Genomic DNA, 18,016 nt, shown 5'->3' on the forward strand with positions numbered 1-18,016 from the left:
GTTTATCCTGAGCCTCTACCCGCTCTCTCATTCGCCTCTCTCCGCCCCTGCCAGCCCTGCAGGAAGCCGAGACTCCTCACGAAGCCTGGAGGGCGTGGGAGGGGGAGGATGGGAGGGGGAAGGTGGGCCCGGGCGCCGCGGTCCCGCCCCCCGTGCGTGTGTGAATGTCGGTGTGGCGGTGACGCGGCGCCGGCGGCGGGAGGGAGGCGAGCGGACCGCCGGGGCTGCTGGGCTCGTGCGCGCCCTCGCGCTCCCCGCCGCCCGCCGAGGCGCAGGCAGGGCGCAGGCGGCGGCGGGCGGCATGGAGAGCCTGCTGGAGAACCCGGTGCGCGCCGTGCTCTACCTCAAAGAGCTCACGGCCATCGTGCAGAACCAGCAGAGCCTCATCCACACCCAGCGCCAGCGCATCGACGAGCTGGAGCGGCGGCTGGACGAGCTGAGCGCCGAGAACCGCAGCCTGTGGGAGCACCAGCAGCTGCTGCAAGCCCAGCCTCCGCCCGGGCTCGTGCCCCCGTCGCCGGCCACCGCCGGGGCCCAGGAGCCGCTCCAGGACCACGGACAGCTGCCGACCGCCGCGCCACAGCCCGCTCCCGAGCAGCCCCCGCTTCAGCACCACGGACAGCTCCTGGCTCAGCCCCAACCGGGCCCCAGCGGCAGGGCTCACGCACCCCAGTCGCCCAACCAGCACCCGGTGGCGCCCGGGGCCGTGGCTGACAAGGAGAAGGAGCGTCCCCCGAGTTGTTGCGCTGCTGCTGGAACCCTCCTTCAGCACAAATCCCCCGCCGCCCTCGGCAAGGGCGTCCTGAGCAGGAGACCCGAGTGAGTGGGGAAGCAGGCATGGGAACCGTTGTGGGAGGGAGGGAAGCTAACGGACGTGAGTGGGGGACGAGGGGGTAATCAGGTGCACCCGAGTCTGGAGGACTAGGGCAGTGTGAAGTGGAGGGGTGAGAAGATGCTTAGGGGCAGAAGTATGTCAAGGAGATTTGGGGGGAAGGAGGGAACGACACCAGTGTTCAGGGGTCTGGGGGATGTTGGAGCAAAAGAGGTCAGAGGAAGAAAGACATGGGGGTGATTAGGGTTATTGAAAACTGGCAGATTTCAAAGGGGACAAGACTGGAGGCGAAGTTAGGGGAGAAGATTAAACTGAAGAAAAGAGAACAGTTGAAGAATCTTTTTAAGTTAGGGAAAATCTGGATGGGAATTTGGGTACTAAAATTATTTGAATGGAGAGGGAGATATGAAAAAAAGACATGTTAAGAGCTTTAAAAAGGGCAGGGTCCGGGAAGAGTAGAACTGGGGTCTGAGGGGATTTGGAGGCAGAACATAAGCCTGAGAGGCAAGATGATGTGAGAAGGAAAGGGGGCTGGATATAGAGGAAGAGGAGGGTGGGAGAAAGTATCTCCCAGGGGAACAAGCTAGCTCTTTAACCGATGCAGTGGGAGTCAAAGCCAGGAGTGGCTCATTTGGGGAAGCTTACTCTGCTCTGACCTGATTGGGCCCCTTTCTTCTGAATCCCCACAAATCTAGAGGGGTACCAGGTAGCAGCCCACCAAGCCCATGGAGAATCCCTTTATAGTGTCAGGTCTGCCTGGTTACAGCTCTACCCTCTGACTCAAGGAGGATTTCTATGCAGGGTGTTAGCAATCGTGGAAAGGGAATAATGATGAGACAGTTGGCAAACAGAGTTGGCATTTGGGTGTAATTCCTGTTATGGCTGGTGACTGCAAATCTTGTTTCCCCTTGGTTATTTAGTGATAAATGGAATCTCATGTTAGGTCCAGAGAGAAATATGCTTATTAGCCCCTAATGAGAAACTCTAGAACTTCAAGCTCTTTTTCTTTACATCCAATATCCATGAACTAGGGATATGGGAAGAAGAGAAGAAGACTGGAATATTCTCTCCTCTGTGTTGGGAAGGCTGTGACCATGTCAGCTTCCTTTCTCTGAGGAGACAGGTGATGGAAGAACAGCTAAGGGGAAATAAGAAGCTAGTCAGCACCTGACCCTGACAATGGGGATGCCAAGGAAGTTGGGGGTCGGAAAGGAGGAGAACCAAGAGTCATCTTCAGCAGCCTCGGCATACTTTAACCTACAGATACTTGTGAAGATTTGACGTAGGCTCATTTTCTCCTCATATCTACTGCAGAGTTAGACAAGTTGGGTCAGGACACAGGGTAGATGTGACCAAAATCTTGGGTTCTTAAGAGAGGAAGATCCAGGATGACGCCACAGCATTTGATTCAAACCCCAAGAAGATGCGGCTTTCTTTCCAAGCTCCTTCAATGGTCCATTGCTCTTCCTTCAGTGTCACGGTTTTCTTTATTTGGCAGAAAAAGCAGAAAGCCAGTTTTCCCTCACTGCCCATGGCTCAGCAAAAGGTGAAAAAAAAAATCTAAAACAAAAAAAACTACAAAATACCATGTGTTTCCCCCCACCCTAAATAGGGGGCGGAATTATTCCATTCCATTTCCTAGGGCAGCCACAGCTCCCAGGGAATCGTGGTTCCTCTCCTCACGCTCCTCGGTGTCCTCCTACTTTTCCACCACATTCTCACTTTCTTTGCATCCCTTCGGGGACTGTGTGGGCAAGAAGGGTGGAGGAAAGCTCATTTCTCCTGAATAACGACTTTGCTGTGGCCCCCAAAGCAGCTTAAAGAGCCCAAACTCTCCTGCCCAGGGGCTCTTGTTGGGAACCCAGGGGTTTTAGGCATCATCTGGATTCCTATCTAGCCTCACATGTCACAACTGGAGAGAAACCATCATGTCCTCACCTTCCCCTCTCCCTTGTCCTGCTTTTCCTTCCCAAGGGAGTAGGACAAAAATAAGTAAATAAAATGGTGGAAGAGAGTGGAAGTTGTTGGAAAGCTTTCAGGAAGTTTTGCCAGGTACCAAGAGGTTAACACTGCCAGCAACCCCTTCCTTTCTTCAGATCTGCCAGCTCACCCCTCCTGCTCCTCAAGCCTAGACACCCAGAGACTTAGAGAGCTCAGAAACAAATGCCTCACCTCCTCCCTTAGCTCCCTCCCGGCTTGGATGGGAAATCTTGGGCATCCAGGCGGACTAAATGCCTTTTGGACCACCCGTGTCTCCCCACTTTTCTGCTTAACTTCAGCCGAAGTTTCCCCCCACAGAACCTCAGGAAGGAATCATCTTTGCTGACTACACATTTGGCCCCATCCTGCTCTCCACCCACGACCCCCGTTTTGCATGTCTGTCCTTTTCTACCCAACCTCTCAGTACTGTTGGGTTAGATATGGGCAGCACTCCACGGACCAGATAAGACTGGGGGAGAGAGAGAGCCGAGCCAGCAGCCCTTTTCCTGGGGCCTCTCCTGGGAATCTCCCTGCTGAATCAGTTCCCTACTGGGCATGCTGACGTAGGAGGAAGAGCCGGCAGAGGGGTCTCTCCATCATAATTTTGCTGAAATCCTCTTTTGTTTCTTCCTTCCCCTTTTCTGGCCTCAGTAGGGTGAGAATGTGGCCCTGGTGAGGTTGCTGAGGCAGGGGTGAGGGTTACCAGGCACTGTGAGACTTGTGATTGCACCGCACAGCTTATCTCTTATCCCCAGAACTCATCTTCTTCCCTGAATCCAGGAGAGGCCGGAGCCCTCGGGACCCTGGGGCTGGGAAATAATCGATTGTTTAATCATCATCAGATCTCCATTAATATGCTGCCCAGCCTCTCCCTCCTCCAGCTAAGGGAGCTACGAAGCTGGTGGCCTTGGAGGTCAGGTCAAGGAAGCAACAATGTGGGACTGGGTGAGTGTAAAGACATCGGGAAGAATGACACCCAAGGGGTTAACATTCTTTCTCTGCTGCTTCCTGGCTCTTGCTAAGCTCCAGCCCCCACTGCTTTTGCCTCTTAATGAAAGCAGCAATCTAGCTTCCTCCTCTTTATTTTTTCAATCAAGGCTCACAGCCTCTTCAGAATTGATTATCCCTTTCCTGGCTGGAGCCAGAGCTTCAGCCTGACCCAGCAAAGTCCCCTCCTCGCCATGGAAGCACATGACCCGGCCTGAAGCCCCAGGCTTCAGTGTGGCCACAGCTTCTCTGCTTGAGCACGTGTCCATCTGTCCACCCAGCCATGTGTTTAGAGCCAGTGGATCCCAGGGCTTGCCCAAGTCCCCATGTCCATGGGCAGAGGATTACTGGAGGCAGGCTAAGATTCTCTCATTACAATTCAAATTCAGCTCCTACCCTGGAGCTCCCCATCTCCATGGGGCCGTGAACTCCGAATGTGTCTCGGGAGCTCCTGTCCTCTCTGCTTCCTCCTTTGTCTTTTTAATATGTTCTCTCTTCCCCCTTTCATCCCTCCCCTCAAACACACCCTCTCCCCACATTTTCTTCCTTCCATCCTTTGCTTCCATGTAAGCTGTATAGAGAAGTCTCCCCCTCTCTGCTCCCATCCTAAGCATAAACTAAATCTTGGGTCATCTGAGCACCATGGTCTTGCATTCCTCAGAGTCGGGCGATGGCAGGAAGACTACTGGAAGTGACTTCTAGCCTGTTGTCTGAGACCCTGATTGGAGCAGGCATCTGTGCTCCTACTGAATCAAGGCTGCCTGCCTGGAGGTGGCAGATCTCCAAGACGAGCCCCTCACGGGAGCTCTTAAGACTGTGTGAAAGTCAGCTCTACTGTATCTGTTCAAAATCCTGCACTCTCTGCTGCGAAAAGACAGAAAAGACACAGATAGTCTGTGCTCAATGCACTCTAGACAGGGGTCTAGAAACGTCTTGGTAAGTGTTAAGCGGACTGCAGGTGGCCAGAGCCTGCCTCTATCAGAACAGAATGGGGTGAAAAAGAGAGCATACACAGCATATCCAGAGCCCAGAGAGGTTTCTGAGGTTGGCGCCAAGGGTTTACGTGAGGAATAGTGAGAGGCAGGGACAGCTGGAGGGGGACAGAGCTGGGAGGAGTCGATCCAAGGAAATGTCCGTGGTGCACCTCGATTACCATTCCCCACTCTGACCTACAGCCCCTCCCCCATCACCCCCCCCCCCCCACCACCAAGGCTAAACTCATCAACATAGGAAGAGCTCAGTACTGGTCCTTTCTTCCCAGTGGCCAAAACCTCTGCTAGCTGAGGAAGTCACACTATGCTCTTATTCCCCAGCCTCCCTGTCCTCCTCTTGCCCATCTCAATAAGGAGGGGACGACACCAGGCTGGCCAGCCGGCAAAGGGGCCTGAGTGAAGGCTCGCTGAGAAGGGGGCTTGGGCGTCTTCTGCTCACCCAGAAGCTAGCACGGGCAGACACTCATGGCGCTCTGCCGTCCCCTGCCTCTCTGAGGGCCCGGGCCACTGCTCCTTCCTCACTCTCAGCCCAAAACAACAGGACTCCAGAGAAAAGCCACCTGCGTGCCTGCTCCACTGCCACCTCCTTCCTTCCCCAGCCCTTCTCGGAACCACATGGCCAGCAGCAGAGGCCCTCGCAAGGCCATCCTGGCACATCTTCCTCTTGGCCCGAAATCCAGTGAGAGGAGCAGCAGTCGGTCCTGCTGATTCAGCAAATAACTATGCGGCCCAAGTTTCAGAGGTCACCTGTGAAAAAAGGCAGATAGGTCAGGTCTTGGGAGAGGGTGACATGAAAAATCGGGGAGAGCCAGACAACCAGCTGGACCTGGAAAGAGGCCTGAATCTTGGATTTAAACCCCACATTAGGAATTTTAGACACAGACGGCTCTGCTGTAGACCCTAAACATTTTCCACTGGGGCCTGCAAGAACTCTCAGAGGGCCCAGGGTGGCAGTGGCTTAGCAAGGGGTATCTTAGGAACAGGTCCTGGGGACGCGCTCCTTGCACTTGGCAGACCCCCAAACGCAAGGCCATTTGGTGGGACCTCTGAGGCTGGGGCCGCCGTTGCACCTTCCTCCTCTGCTTCGTGAGAAGTGTGAAGTGTGGGTTCCGACACAAGTTGCAAAGGGCTTCTCATGTTCACACAGGAATGGAGGGTCCTGTCCACTTCAGGCAGCAAGGGCATTAACACACGAGTAGGAGGAGGAGGAGCGGGAGGGAGAAACTAGGTTGTTCAGGCCGAAAGGAACTTAAGGAAACCGTGTTGCTGTTGTTCAGTCACTCAGTGGTGTCTCTTTGCGACCCCGTGGACTGTAGCCTGCCAGGCTCCTCTGTCCAGGGGATTCTCCAGGCAAGAGTACTGGACTGGGTTGCCATTTCTTCCTCCAGGGGATCTTCCCAACCCAGGGATCGAACCTGCATCTCCTGTGTTGGCAGGTGGATTTTTTTTTTTACCGCTGAGCCACCTGGGAGTTTTCAAGATCCAGATGGTTCAGAACCTGGGCTTTGCAGGCAGGCATACCCGGGTATGAATCCTGTTCCATCAGCTACCAGCTGGAATGCCTTGCATTCATTTTTTCAGCTGTTACTGGAGTATAATTGTTCTACAATGTGTTAGTTTCTGCTGTACAGCAAAGTGAATCAGCTATGTGTATACATATATCCCCCCTTTTCTGGGCTCCCATTTAGGTCACCACAGAGCACTGCGTTCCCTTATACCTTCTTTGAGCCTTGCTTTTTGTTTTCTCATTTATGAAATAAGGAATAAGATCTACTTTAAAGGGTTGTTGTAAAACATTTTAAAATTAGATTATATATATTCTAAGCTGTTCTGGGCATGTAGTAAGTGCTCAATACGCTGTAATATTTCTACAGATAAAGAAGCCAGGGCCCAAGTTTCATCCAGAGTTAGACCATAGCTATTGAGGAGAATCCAGGTTCAGGACTCCTTCAGGAAGTCTTCCAGGCTACATTTCTATGTGTGACCTTTCTTCAACCACCACTCAACCTCTGGACAGTGTGTACCAGATATATGAATGGGAGCCTGCCTTGAAATGCAGCTGGGCAGGACAAACCCGTCATCCCTTAGTGACCTGTGGTGAGGTCTCACAACTGAATAGCTGGGAACTGCTTCCTTCAGCCCAAGCTGAATTTCTTCAGCTGCATTTTCAGACTGTTTGCACTTTTCTTATGGACACTGAGGGGACCTAAGTCGCCGCCACCCAACACCCCACAGTGGTAACAATGACCTCATCCGTCTTCTAAATGGGGAAACCACAGTGTCATCTCGTATGTGACCTTGTCAAGGACAACAGGGGAGGGTGGGGGATGGAGTCTGAACCAGGAGAATGCCTCCCGTTCACTGGAATGAAAGCTAAATCCATTTCTCCAAATTCTCCCATTCTGGGAATGGAAGGCAGACCCACTCTTCGCAGGGCTCTGCAGTCAGAAAGGGAGACAGAGCAGGGAGGGGCTGAGAAAAGTGGGAGGCCTGACCCGACCTGGCGTTTTGGTGGAAGCTGGGCGGTCAGGGTGGCTGGGGGAGGACTCTCTTTCATTCTGGTCAAGCCCAGAGGGTAAAGGAGTTTCATCTTGTAAGGACTCTCTTAGCATAAATACCTTCTAGAAAAAAACAAGGGAAGACTGGCGTGCTGCAGTCCACGGGGTCACAAAGAGTCAGATACGGCTTAGCAACTGAACAGCAGCAGCAAGAAAACAAATTGAAAAGAGAAGATGGAAAGGTGGTTGTGGCTGTGAGGCATCACAGGCAGAGACCTGTGTGTGTGTGTGTGTCTGTGTGTCTGTGTGTGTTTAGGGGCACCGGGTGGGCCAGGGCAAAGGCTGCTGTGCTGTTGCTGTTTAGAATATCCCATTGGGAGGGTTATGTAACTGCCAGGGGGGGGGGCTGTGCTGAGCACTACCTTCCCTCCCCAGCAGGGGGCGGGCTGCTGTGGACAGGAGGCCTGCAGGCCAGTGGAAGTCCTGCCCAGAGAAGCACCCCACCCCTGCCCCTACCAGGAAGGTGTCTACAGCCCCAGGGGCTGGTCGGCCTTGGGAGCTGTACCAGGGTCCCCCAGACCCTCCGAATGTCAGGCAAATGTCAGAGCTGAAAAGGTTCTGGAAGGTCATTTGCACCGAACTTCTCATTTGGCAAATGAGAAAACTATGGCCTGAGAGAGAAAGGGCTGGTGCTTCCAAACTGATTAGAGGCCGAACTAGGTACAACTCAGCTTCTCCACACTCTTCATCCCGTGCTCTTGTCAGTATGCAGTGAGGGACTGAGAGAACCAGTCAGGGCTGCCCTGTGGGTGTGCAGGGCCAAACTTACCTCCAGTTACAGGGGATGAGGGCACGCAGGGAGGTCTCTCCGCCTTCCAGAACATCTTGCCAAGGCCAGCAATTCCACAGTTAGAGACTCCTTTGGGGACTTCAGGTTATCCCCCTTGTTAAAATGCAAATTCTCCTAGGACAGGAGAAAAACAACACATGTGGCTCTAAAAGCATGGGAATTTATCTGAGCAGTGTCTGAGGACGAGCTTGACAAGGGAAGAGGATGTCTAACAGCTGGGGCAGGAGGTTCAGAAGGTGTTGAAGGGCTCACGAGCGAGGCTGATGAAGCCTAAGTGGTCTTCACGTCCACTGTATTTTGCAAGGAATTAGCACTTCTTGGCAAGTAAAGGGGAGGGACCCAGGGCACTCACTCCCACACTGGCTAGTCTTGAAATTATCTGCGCTGGAGAAGGAATACTTCCCCAATGAGCCCCATGTGTAAAATTCACAAGGCAGGAATCTAAGGATCATCCTGGTGCTTGGTTAAGCAATTTTGATCCTTTCTAGCCCCTTAAAATAATATGTTAGATGGCAAAAATCTCACACAACTCTCATGGGGTCTGTCATGGTGGGGGGAGATGTTGGCAGGCAGTAGGTGGATGTTACATGAGCTTGAGAAGGGTGGGGGATGGAGGCGAACCCAACACCTAGCAGTGTGTGATGAACAACATGAGAAGGAATAAGCTCTCAGTGTGTAGGGCACAGGCAGTCTCATCCATCCTTAAGTGGAGGGAGGAGGTACGGCGTCAGGGCTGAAGAAAGTCTCAGCTGGAGGGAGGTCCGTGAGGGGGTGGGCAGTGCCCACACTCATGGGCACAGTTTCCGCAGCTGAGCACCTGGGAAACGCTGGATCAGAGGCTCAGGTCTGAAGGCCAACAGGGGAGCGTAGATCCCACCCCAATTCTACCCATGAGGATAGAGAGCTCCCTCCTCCTTTGACCCAAGCCTCTGAGCAGTCCAGTCCTCAGCCTGGGAAGCTTTAGGAAGAATGAAGCATAAGAAAGCCTTGGAGTGTTCCAACAGACACACACACACACACACACACACACACACACACACACACACACATACAGACACACATACAGACACACTCTTTCTCTCTCTCTTTGCACATGCACACACTCGCACACAGCCCATCAGCAGGCTCAACTAGAAATGGAAAACAGGTCTAAGAGGACGGGAGGGAAAGGGAACCTGAGTTGCTGCCATGTCACCAGGCAGAAAAGAGACAAAGGAGAAAGGGTTGGATTCTGGGGTCACCGCCTGGCCTGGGAGCAGCCATGGGAAGCAGCAGCCAGGCTCCAGGCCTCTCCCGTTTTTCCACCAGGCGGTGGTGTGAGCTCTGGTCAGGGAGCCGCTAGGACGCTGCCGGGAGGGAGAGTGGGGTGTGAGTCTGGCGTGGCTGCGTCTGGGGGACGGAGAAGGTGCGTCTTTGCTAGGGTGGGCCCGTTCCTGACTCCGGGCTGGAGGAGGGGGTGATGACCCCACCCCACAGCACAGGCCTCCTCGCTGCCTTCTCACCGCCCAGACTGAGCATGCTGTCCCAACTCTGGCTTCCTTCTTTCTCTGTGTGCTTGCTTCTCTCTGCTGCCCAGCCAGCTCCTCCTGGTCCCCCAATGGGGCGAGTCTACAGCACCTCCACTTTCTCCCCCTCACTTTGCCTGGAGCGTGGAGGAGATTCAGCCTCTGGAGGCTGTGAGCTCCAGGAAGAAGCAGGTGGGAGGTACAGGGGCGAGGTATTTGGGACTCTGCAGAGGTGCTGTGTTTGGACGCTCAGGTGCTGGCAGCAGCAAGATGCTGGCCAAACCTCAGTGATCTGCTCTGAACTGGCCCGGTGTGGCCAGGGCCTGGCGCCCATGACCTCTCCAAGTTTGGGTGCAGCAGGTCAAACCAGCTGCCTCCCTGTTTCCAATCAGGAATGCACTCCCCATCCCAGCGGAGAGGCAAGGGAATTCCACAATTTCCTCCATGATAAATGATTCCAATCTACCACGATTTTCATTCAACACATCACTTCAACACAATGATTATTTAAAACAGCAACAAAAACTCAGCAGAGCAATTGGGAATCTCCTGGCTGTGTCTAACGTTTCCGGTGCACAGACTGGTCTTTAGGAACAGAGATGCCCGGGTGCTTCCAAATCGGTTTGCTGGGCATCCTGGATATTCTTGGAGCTACGCAACTCCTAAGGACCCGTGGGAGAGGGCCAAAGGGAATTCCAGAGGCACGTGAAGGCACCCTGAGGCAGCAGTGGAAGGGGTGGGTAGAGGACAGTTTCTTGGAGCAGCTCGACTGAACCCAGAAGCCAGGACTCCGGGGTCCTGTTCGCTGTGCCCACCCTCACTGACCCCAAGTGTGAACTGATGCAAATCCACTCCCTTCTCTTCAGTGGGCCTTGGTGTCCCCTCTGCCCAGTGGGGACAATCGGTCTTTGCCCACCTCTGGGCCCCTCTCTGCCTACAGGTCACCGAGGCTGGGGCAAAGCTAAGCCGTTCAGAGGTCGCTGCAACAGGACCAACTTACCTTGGATGAGAAAACTGACTTCCAAATGCTAAGAGCCTCAAGAAGGGAGCTCTGAATTCGCTGGGGGTTTTTTTTGGTGTGTTTTTTTTTTTTTTTTTTGCGAGAAACCAAGGAGACAGACCTTGGGCCCCGTGCAGGGCGGCCAGGGCCCGCAGGTCGGGGAGGGCGGGGTGCATTCCACGGGGTCTTCCCGCTCCAGATTCTCAGAATTTGCAGGTTCCCACCCCTCGGACACTGGAGCGTAAACCCCGGAGCAACCAGAGGGGAGCGCTCAGAGCTTGGGGAAGCCCTTCCGCGGGCGGCGCGTCCCGGGGGCTCCGCGGGGGCGGACGCGCCGGCCGGGCTCGGGGCTGCGTGGGCGGCTTGGCGAGCGGCCGCTGCGGAACATCCCGGCCCACGCGCCCCTCGGCGCTTCCCGCGGGGGCGGCGGGGCGGCCCCCTCCTACCCACCCCCGCCCCCGCGTCGGGAAGCTGTGTGCCCCGCGCCCCTCCTGGCGAGGAGGCTGCTGAGTCACGCGCCCGGGGAGCGTGGCCGCTACCCTAACCTGCGCGCCCTGCACCGCAGGGTGGGGAGGGGCGCATCTCGCGGGTCGGCTGCTCCCCGCAGCGCTCCCCCTCCCCCCTCCCCCGACCGCGCGCCGCCCGCCCACAGTGTCTGGGAGCATCCCAGCCGGGGCTTCCGGGCAGCGGGCCCTCCCCAGACCCGACCCGCTGCCCTCCTCCGGGGGCTGGAGGCTGGGGTTCTGGTGAGGGGCGGGGGAAGTGGCGCTGCCCTAGGGTGTGGATGATCCAAGCTGGATGTCTCAGCCGGGACTGTGGAAAAGGCCATTGCCTTTCTGGGAGAAGCCGCAGGGGCAGCGAAGAGGATCGGGGATCAGGGAGGTGTCAGGGAGGTCGAGTTCTACTCAGCATCCACCTCACTAGCCTTCCTTGTACCCGAGTCACTTTGGCAGAGGATCCCAGCCCTGCCTTAGCTTGCCATAGCTAGATCAACCTAAAGGAAATCAACCCTGAATATTCACTGGAAGAGCTGAAGCTGAAGCTCCAATATTTTAGCCGACTGACGTGAAGAGCCAACTCATTGGAAAAGACCCTGATGCTGGGAAAGATGGAGGGCAGGAGGAGGGGGCACCAGAGGGTGAGATGGTTGGATGGCATCACCAACTCAATGGACATGACTTCAAGCAAACTCTTAGAGATAGTGAAGGACAGGGGAGCCTGGGGTGCTGCAGTCCTTGGGGTTGGGAAGAGTTGGACATGACTGAGCAACTGAACAGCAACAGAATCACATGGCCTTCGAGTTCTGGCCCAACCTGTGATGACTGTAGTAGTTCAGAGAGTGGCCTCGGATTTGAGCCCTGACTCCATCACGTACTGATGTGACCCTCAGCAGTGACAGCCTCGATTTTCTTGTCTCTAAAATGAGAGTGGGAACAGTGAACTCCCCGAGGACCACTGTGATAGTTTAGAGTCGATGCCAATAAAGTACCCAGCAACTTGGGCGCCTGGCCCAGTGGGGCCTCAAGGACAGCTGTTATCTGGGGCCCCCTCTGGCAAGAGCTGGGTGGAAAAGTGTTTTTTGGAAGAAAGAGTCTTCCAGAGGGCTCAGAACAGGTCTCCTCATTCTCTGCCAGCCCGTCAAGTATTTGGAGGCAGTCAGTTCTCCTTGGCCTTCCTGACCACGCTCTCTAGCTGCCTCCTTTGCTTTTAGACGAGCACACCGAGGCCTGTAATTTCTGCTCCAGGGGTGTCTGTGGGTGGCTCGGTCCCCTCAATCTGGCTTCTAGCTCCTAGAACATTGGGGCTGCAATGTACCCTGTGGCTCAGGAGTCAGATGTGGCCCGGCCAGCTGGGGAAGTGGAGTCCTTCCCTCAGCCCTGCCCCAACCGTGCAGGTTCTGGTTGCTGCCTGGCTCTGCGTGGCACCTAGGAACTCACTGGCTTTCTCAGCCCCGGGCCGTAGATGGAGAAGCCGCTGTTAGAGAAGCTCATTCTCTGGTCTGCTGGAAGCAGTCTGTCCTTCTGCTCTGGCCCCCTGCCCTTCTGCAGGTGGCTTTCATTTTAAAACCCTACGTGCTGAACTTTTCACGTTTGGCTTTCATTTTGTCAATCTGGTTGTGTTCTTTTTAAAGTTGAATTTGCTCTTTTCAAATAGGTAGTATCAAAACAGGAAAAGTGTTTCCTCACCTCTATTTTGCACCCACTCACCCCCAGCCCCTGTTCCCAGCAGCTACTGTTAGCAATTTCTTGTATATCCTTCCAGGGATAGTCTGTGTGTGTGTGTGTGTGTGTGTGTGTGTGTGTGTGTGTGTGTAGGCTTCCCAGATGGCGTTAGTGGTAAAGAATCCAACTTCTAATGCAGGAGACACAGAAGATGTGGATTTGATCCCTGGGTTGGAAAGATCCCCTGGAGGAGGAAATGGCAACCCACTCCAGTATCCTTGCCTGGAAAATTCCATGGGCAGAGGAGCCTGGGGGGCTGTTGTCCATGGGGCCTGCAAAGAGTCGGACACAACTGAGCATGCATACATTTATATGTATATATATATTTGTTTAGATGTGTATATATTTCATTTTGTACAAATGGTAGTATACTATACACTTCGCATCTTGCATTCTTCCCCCCTAATAATGTCTCTGGGTGATGCTTCCATATTCAGTATAAAAAGAGCTGTTTCATTCTTTTCAATAGCAATAAAGTATTCCATTGTGTAAGTGTGAATCTAGGTCCTTTCTTTTCGTTCACTGAGTGCGCGGAAGGCAAGCTCTGGGCAGCCTGCCTCTGTGTAATCATTTGGGTGGGCTTTTCTGAGGGGGGGGATGGGTCGTGTGCAGGTAGGCAGGCATTATCCAGGGGCTCTGTTTGAACTTGGCCTTCCAGCGGGGGAACCTGCTGGTGGAGCTTTCTACAGACACTGGTAAACTGTGATAGAAATAGATTCAGGAAGTGGGCTGCCCTACCTGAAAACACTCCACTGCTCTTCCAGCTGGGCTCACTGTGTTGTCTGCCCTCATCAGTATTGGAGAAGCTGCCAGGATGTTATAACCTGGTTCAAAATGAGCTGAGAGTGAGTTCTGCAGCCCACCTTCTCCAGGAAGTCTTCCTGAACTGATCTGAGAAATAAACTGAGCTTTTTATCATCTCTTCCCCTACTTGCCACTCCAGGCTGAACACACTCCAGTCCTTGCTGAGGGTGAAATTAATTCTTTATTCCTGTGGCTTAAAAGTGCTTATTTTCTTCTCTCTGTAAGTAAACATCTATGGCATCTGCATTCGTTCTTTCACTTAACAAATATTTATCGATTGTCTGCTGTGTGCCAGGTACTCGGATCTAGCAGCAAGCAAAATACCCCACATCACTTCATGAAGCTTAGAGGCAAAAAATAAATAAATAAACAAGGTTAAGAATTAAAACATATGTTTAATGGGATAAGTGCTCTGGGGAGAAAGAGAGCAAGGAGGCCTGGAAATAAAGAGGTTTGCAATTTCAGAAGGGGTGCCCTGGGAAGGCTGGGAGCTAAGATGGTGCCTGAGTGTGCCCTGGAGAAAGGGTTCTGTGTGGTCTGGGGGAGGAGGGCTCCTGGCAGGGTCCGCAGCAGCAAGGGAGCGAGGGAGGCGGGGAGCTGATGGAGCACAAGGAGAGTGGTCTGAGGGGAGTCAGCGACCTTGGAGGGGCGGCAGTTGCGGGGCTGGGGGGCCGTGCAAGGCTGCAGCAAACCTTGTAAGAGAGTCTCGCCTGGGATTTCCAGACCCACCAGGCAGTGTTTGGAAGTGCATGGGGACATTTTAGTTGTCACAGTGGCTGGAAAGGGTGGGAAGGGATCCTTTGCCGGCATTTAATGAGCAAGGGCTATGGCTAACATCCTCTACTGCTCAGGACCATCCCCACCAGGAAGAGTTTCCCTGCCCACAATGCCAGCGTTGCTTGATGAGAAACACTGATGGAGCTTTGGAACCTGTTGTGAAGAGTCTGGCTTTTACTTTGAGAAAAACTGGGAGCTGGTGAATGGTTTTGAGCAGAGAATGCTTCAAAGGGACCTCAGCTGCTGGGTTGAGCCTGGGTTGAAGATAGACTGAGGAGGAAGACAGCTGGTGGCAGGGAAAGAAGGTGGGATGTTGTCGCAAGGTCCAGTTAAGAGATGGAAGTCGCTTGGACCAGGGGTTGTGGCAGTAAGTGGCGATAAGCAGGCAAACCCACAGGGCTCCCTGAGGGATTAACGTGGGTATGAGAGAAAGAGGAGGTGAGGATGAGTCCAAGTATTAGGGCCAAAGTTACTGCAAGGATGAGATGAGGATGTCTGTAGGGGTTGAGTTTTAGCCACGCTAAGTTGGAGATGCTTGTTAGACATTCAGGTGGAGATGGCCTTTGGATGGGCTAGAGATAAAATCTGGGGAGGGTGACACCGGCAAGGAATAAGAAAAGAAAACCAAAGAGGGCCAGTATGGAGCCTTGGAGCACACTGGTATCAAGAGGTGGGGAGGGGAGTGGAGAAGGAGCAGCTGAAGAGGGACAGAAGAGCTGGAGACCCACGTGGTGCCCCAGCAGAGAGGGGTCTCAGTGTGGAGGATGGGAGCAGAGCCACCCCCGTGACAGGGTGAGCAGGGAAGGCAGCCCACTGAGCAGCGTGCAGGTCACTGGTGACCCCAAAAAGCCCAACTTGGGTAGAGCAAGGGGTAGGGCAGAAGCTTGATGGGTGTGGAGAAGGGAAAAGAGACATACTGACCCGGTGTGAAGTCTGGGCCTTACCTAGGTCCTGATTCAGATGAAAGTAAAGTGAAAGTGAAAGTTGCTCAGTCGTGTCCGACTCTTTGCGACCCCATGGACTATACAGTCCATGGAATTCTCCAGGCCAGAATCCTGGGGCGGGTAGCCTTTCCCTTCTCCAGGGGATCTTCCCAACCCAGGTCTCTCGTGTTGTAGGCGGATTCTTTATCAGCTGAGCCACAAGGAAAGCCCTGATGAAGCAACTGTAAAAAGACTTTTTTTTTTTTTAAATGTTTTTAGCTGTCCCACGAGGCACTTGGGAGCTTCCCTGACCAGGGATCAAACCCACACCCCTTGCATTGGAAGCAGGGAGTTTTAACCACTGGACTGCCAGGGAAGTCGTAAAACAGCATTTTTAAGGCAATCAGGGACATTTGAACACAATATTAGGGCTTCCTAGGTGACACAGTGGTAAAGAACCTGCCTGCCAATGCAGGAGACTCAAGAGATGCGGGTTCAATCCCTGGGTTGGGAAGATTCCCTGGAGTAGGAAATGGCAACCCTCTCCAGTATTCTTGCCTGGGAAATCCCGTGGGCAGGGAGCCTGGTGGGCTATGTTCCATGGAATTGAAAAGGGTTGGACACGGCTGAACAACTAAGCACACAGCACAAATGTCGGGGATAGCAGACTGGCAAAGTTCATGTTTGAAATTACCCTAAAAGGAAGTTTAGAAGATGACAGAATGCAAGGATCTATAGAAAGTGAGTATAGAAAACTCTTTGATGAATTTTTCTAGAAGGAAGAATAAAGAAATGGGGTGATACCTGCAGGGGATGAGGGTTCAGGACAGAAAGTTGTTCTTGAAGGTGGGAGTGGTGGGGGCGTGCTTGTCTCAGCCAGCTGCAGGGACAGCCATCCACAGGAGCGGCCCTTTAGTGAGCACTGCAGGAGATTGAGGACACGGCCTCATTGCCTGGAGGAAAGTAATAAAAATTTAATAAAGGCTAATATTTTATCCTGCACTCACTGTGGCCTGGGCATTCTCTTAAGTGCCTTACAACCTAACTTTATCTCAATATATGTCTCAGTAACTTCTATAGTTGGTGGGGGGTGAGGCACAACAGGGTCAGGAACCCCTCCTCGCTCAAGCAACCATGAGGCCAACCCAGGGGGGATGTGACTCTGAAGTCAGTGCTCTCAGCCTCTGTGCTCTGAAGCCTTCCTGCAGACGATTGCAGGAACCAGGAATGGGCATGCACGTGGCCTTCACTCTGGAGACCGTCGTTGAGGGGGATGTTGTGGGGGAAGGGGAGTACCTGCATGTACTTTTATTTGTTTATTTAGTTTTTTAAAAAGCAGCTTTATTGAGAGATACGATTCATATCCCATCCAATTCACCCATTTAAAGAATACAATTCCTGGGACTTCCTTGGTAGTCCAGTGGCTAAGACTCAGAGTTCCCAGTGCAGGGGACATGGGTGCAGTCCCTAGTCCCATGTGTGTGTATATATATAACCTCTTTATTCATTCATCTGTTGATTTACACTTAAGTTTGCTTCCATATCTCGGCAACTGTACATAGTGTTGCTATAAACACTGAGGTTCACGTATCTTTTTGACCTAACATTTTCATTTTTTCTAGTTATATTTCTTGGAGTAGTTTGTATCCCAAGATCCCTCATGCCATGGCAAGGACCGAGGATCCCACGAGCCCCAGCTAAGACTCAGAACAGCCAAATAAATAAATATTAAGAAAAAGTAAAGTATGCAATCCATGGTTTTTTAGCATCACCATAATTTTAGTGCATTTTCATCACCTCAGAAAAGAAATCCTGTACCTCTTGTCAGTAGTCTAATCTTCCAACCCTTCTCAACCTCAAGCAAACACTCATCTCTTCTCTGACTCGAGAGAGATCCCCGGGCTGGATGTGCCATGGGAACAGAGTCGTGGAAGAAGTGGTCCTGTGTGCCTGACATCTTCATAATGTCTTCAAGGTTCATACACACACACTGTAGCTTGTATCAACACTTGGTTCTTTTTCTTGGTAGAATATTATTCCATGGCACGGACAGACCACACTTTGTTTATCCCTTTGTCCGTGGATGGGCATCTAGGTTGCTCCCACATTTCGGCCAAGTCTACTTTAAAGGAAGTTTTCAGGATTCTCATGCAGCTCCCTTCCCAAGAACTATTAGAGGGACTTCTTAGTGGTCCCGTGGTTAGGAATCTGCCTTGTAATTCAGAGGATGCAGGTTCGATCCCACAAAAGGCAATGAAGATACTGCATGCTGCAACTAAGACCCAACGCAGCCAAATTAAAAAAAAAGAGAGAGAGCCGTTAGAATAAAATCAGCTGAATCAGCTAGCTGGGGGCTGGGAAAAAATTAAAATATATTGAACTAATGAGCTGAGCTATGCAGGAGAGGGAGTGTGGAGAGAGGGGAACTGAGCATATTATTGTTGCTTAGGGATGGAAGTTTTATTTGGGCTCCTCCAGAGCAGAGTTCTAGCTGTCCATCCATTTAACAAGTAGGTATTGAACATCTACTGCATGTCTGGCCCTGCTGTAGGTGCAGGGGACTCACAGTGAACAAGCCAGACAAAGACTCAGCCACCAGGGAACTCACATTTGAGAGGAGAAGACAGGTGTTCAGCAAGAAAAGTA

At 52.8% G+C, this 18,016-nt stretch overlaps 1 protein-coding gene across 10 annotated transcripts in view; it reads left to right on the forward strand.

Moving 5' to 3' along the window:
• Window positions 1-286: 286 nt before the first annotated feature.
• The window catches only part of IQSEC3 (IQ motif and Sec7 domain ArfGEF 3), an 88,426-nt gene continuing 70,696 nt past the window's right edge, over window positions 287-18,016 (forward strand). For all 10 annotated transcript variants that reach the window (XM_042247660.2, XM_042247661.2, XM_027968015.3 and 7 more), the window contains exon 1: window positions 287-819. In XM_042247660.2, the coding sequence (XP_042103594.1) occupies window positions 302-819 (518 nt within the window). In that variant the 5' untranslated portion in view covers window positions 287-301. The remainder of the gene's footprint in view (window positions 820-18,016) is intronic.

This window comes from Ovis aries, chromosome 3, assembly GCF_016772045.2.
Source record: "Ovis aries strain OAR_USU_Benz2616 breed Rambouillet chromosome 3, ARS-UI_Ramb_v3.0, whole genome shotgun sequence".
NCBI lineage: Eukaryota > Metazoa > Chordata > Mammalia > Artiodactyla > Bovidae > Ovis > Ovis aries.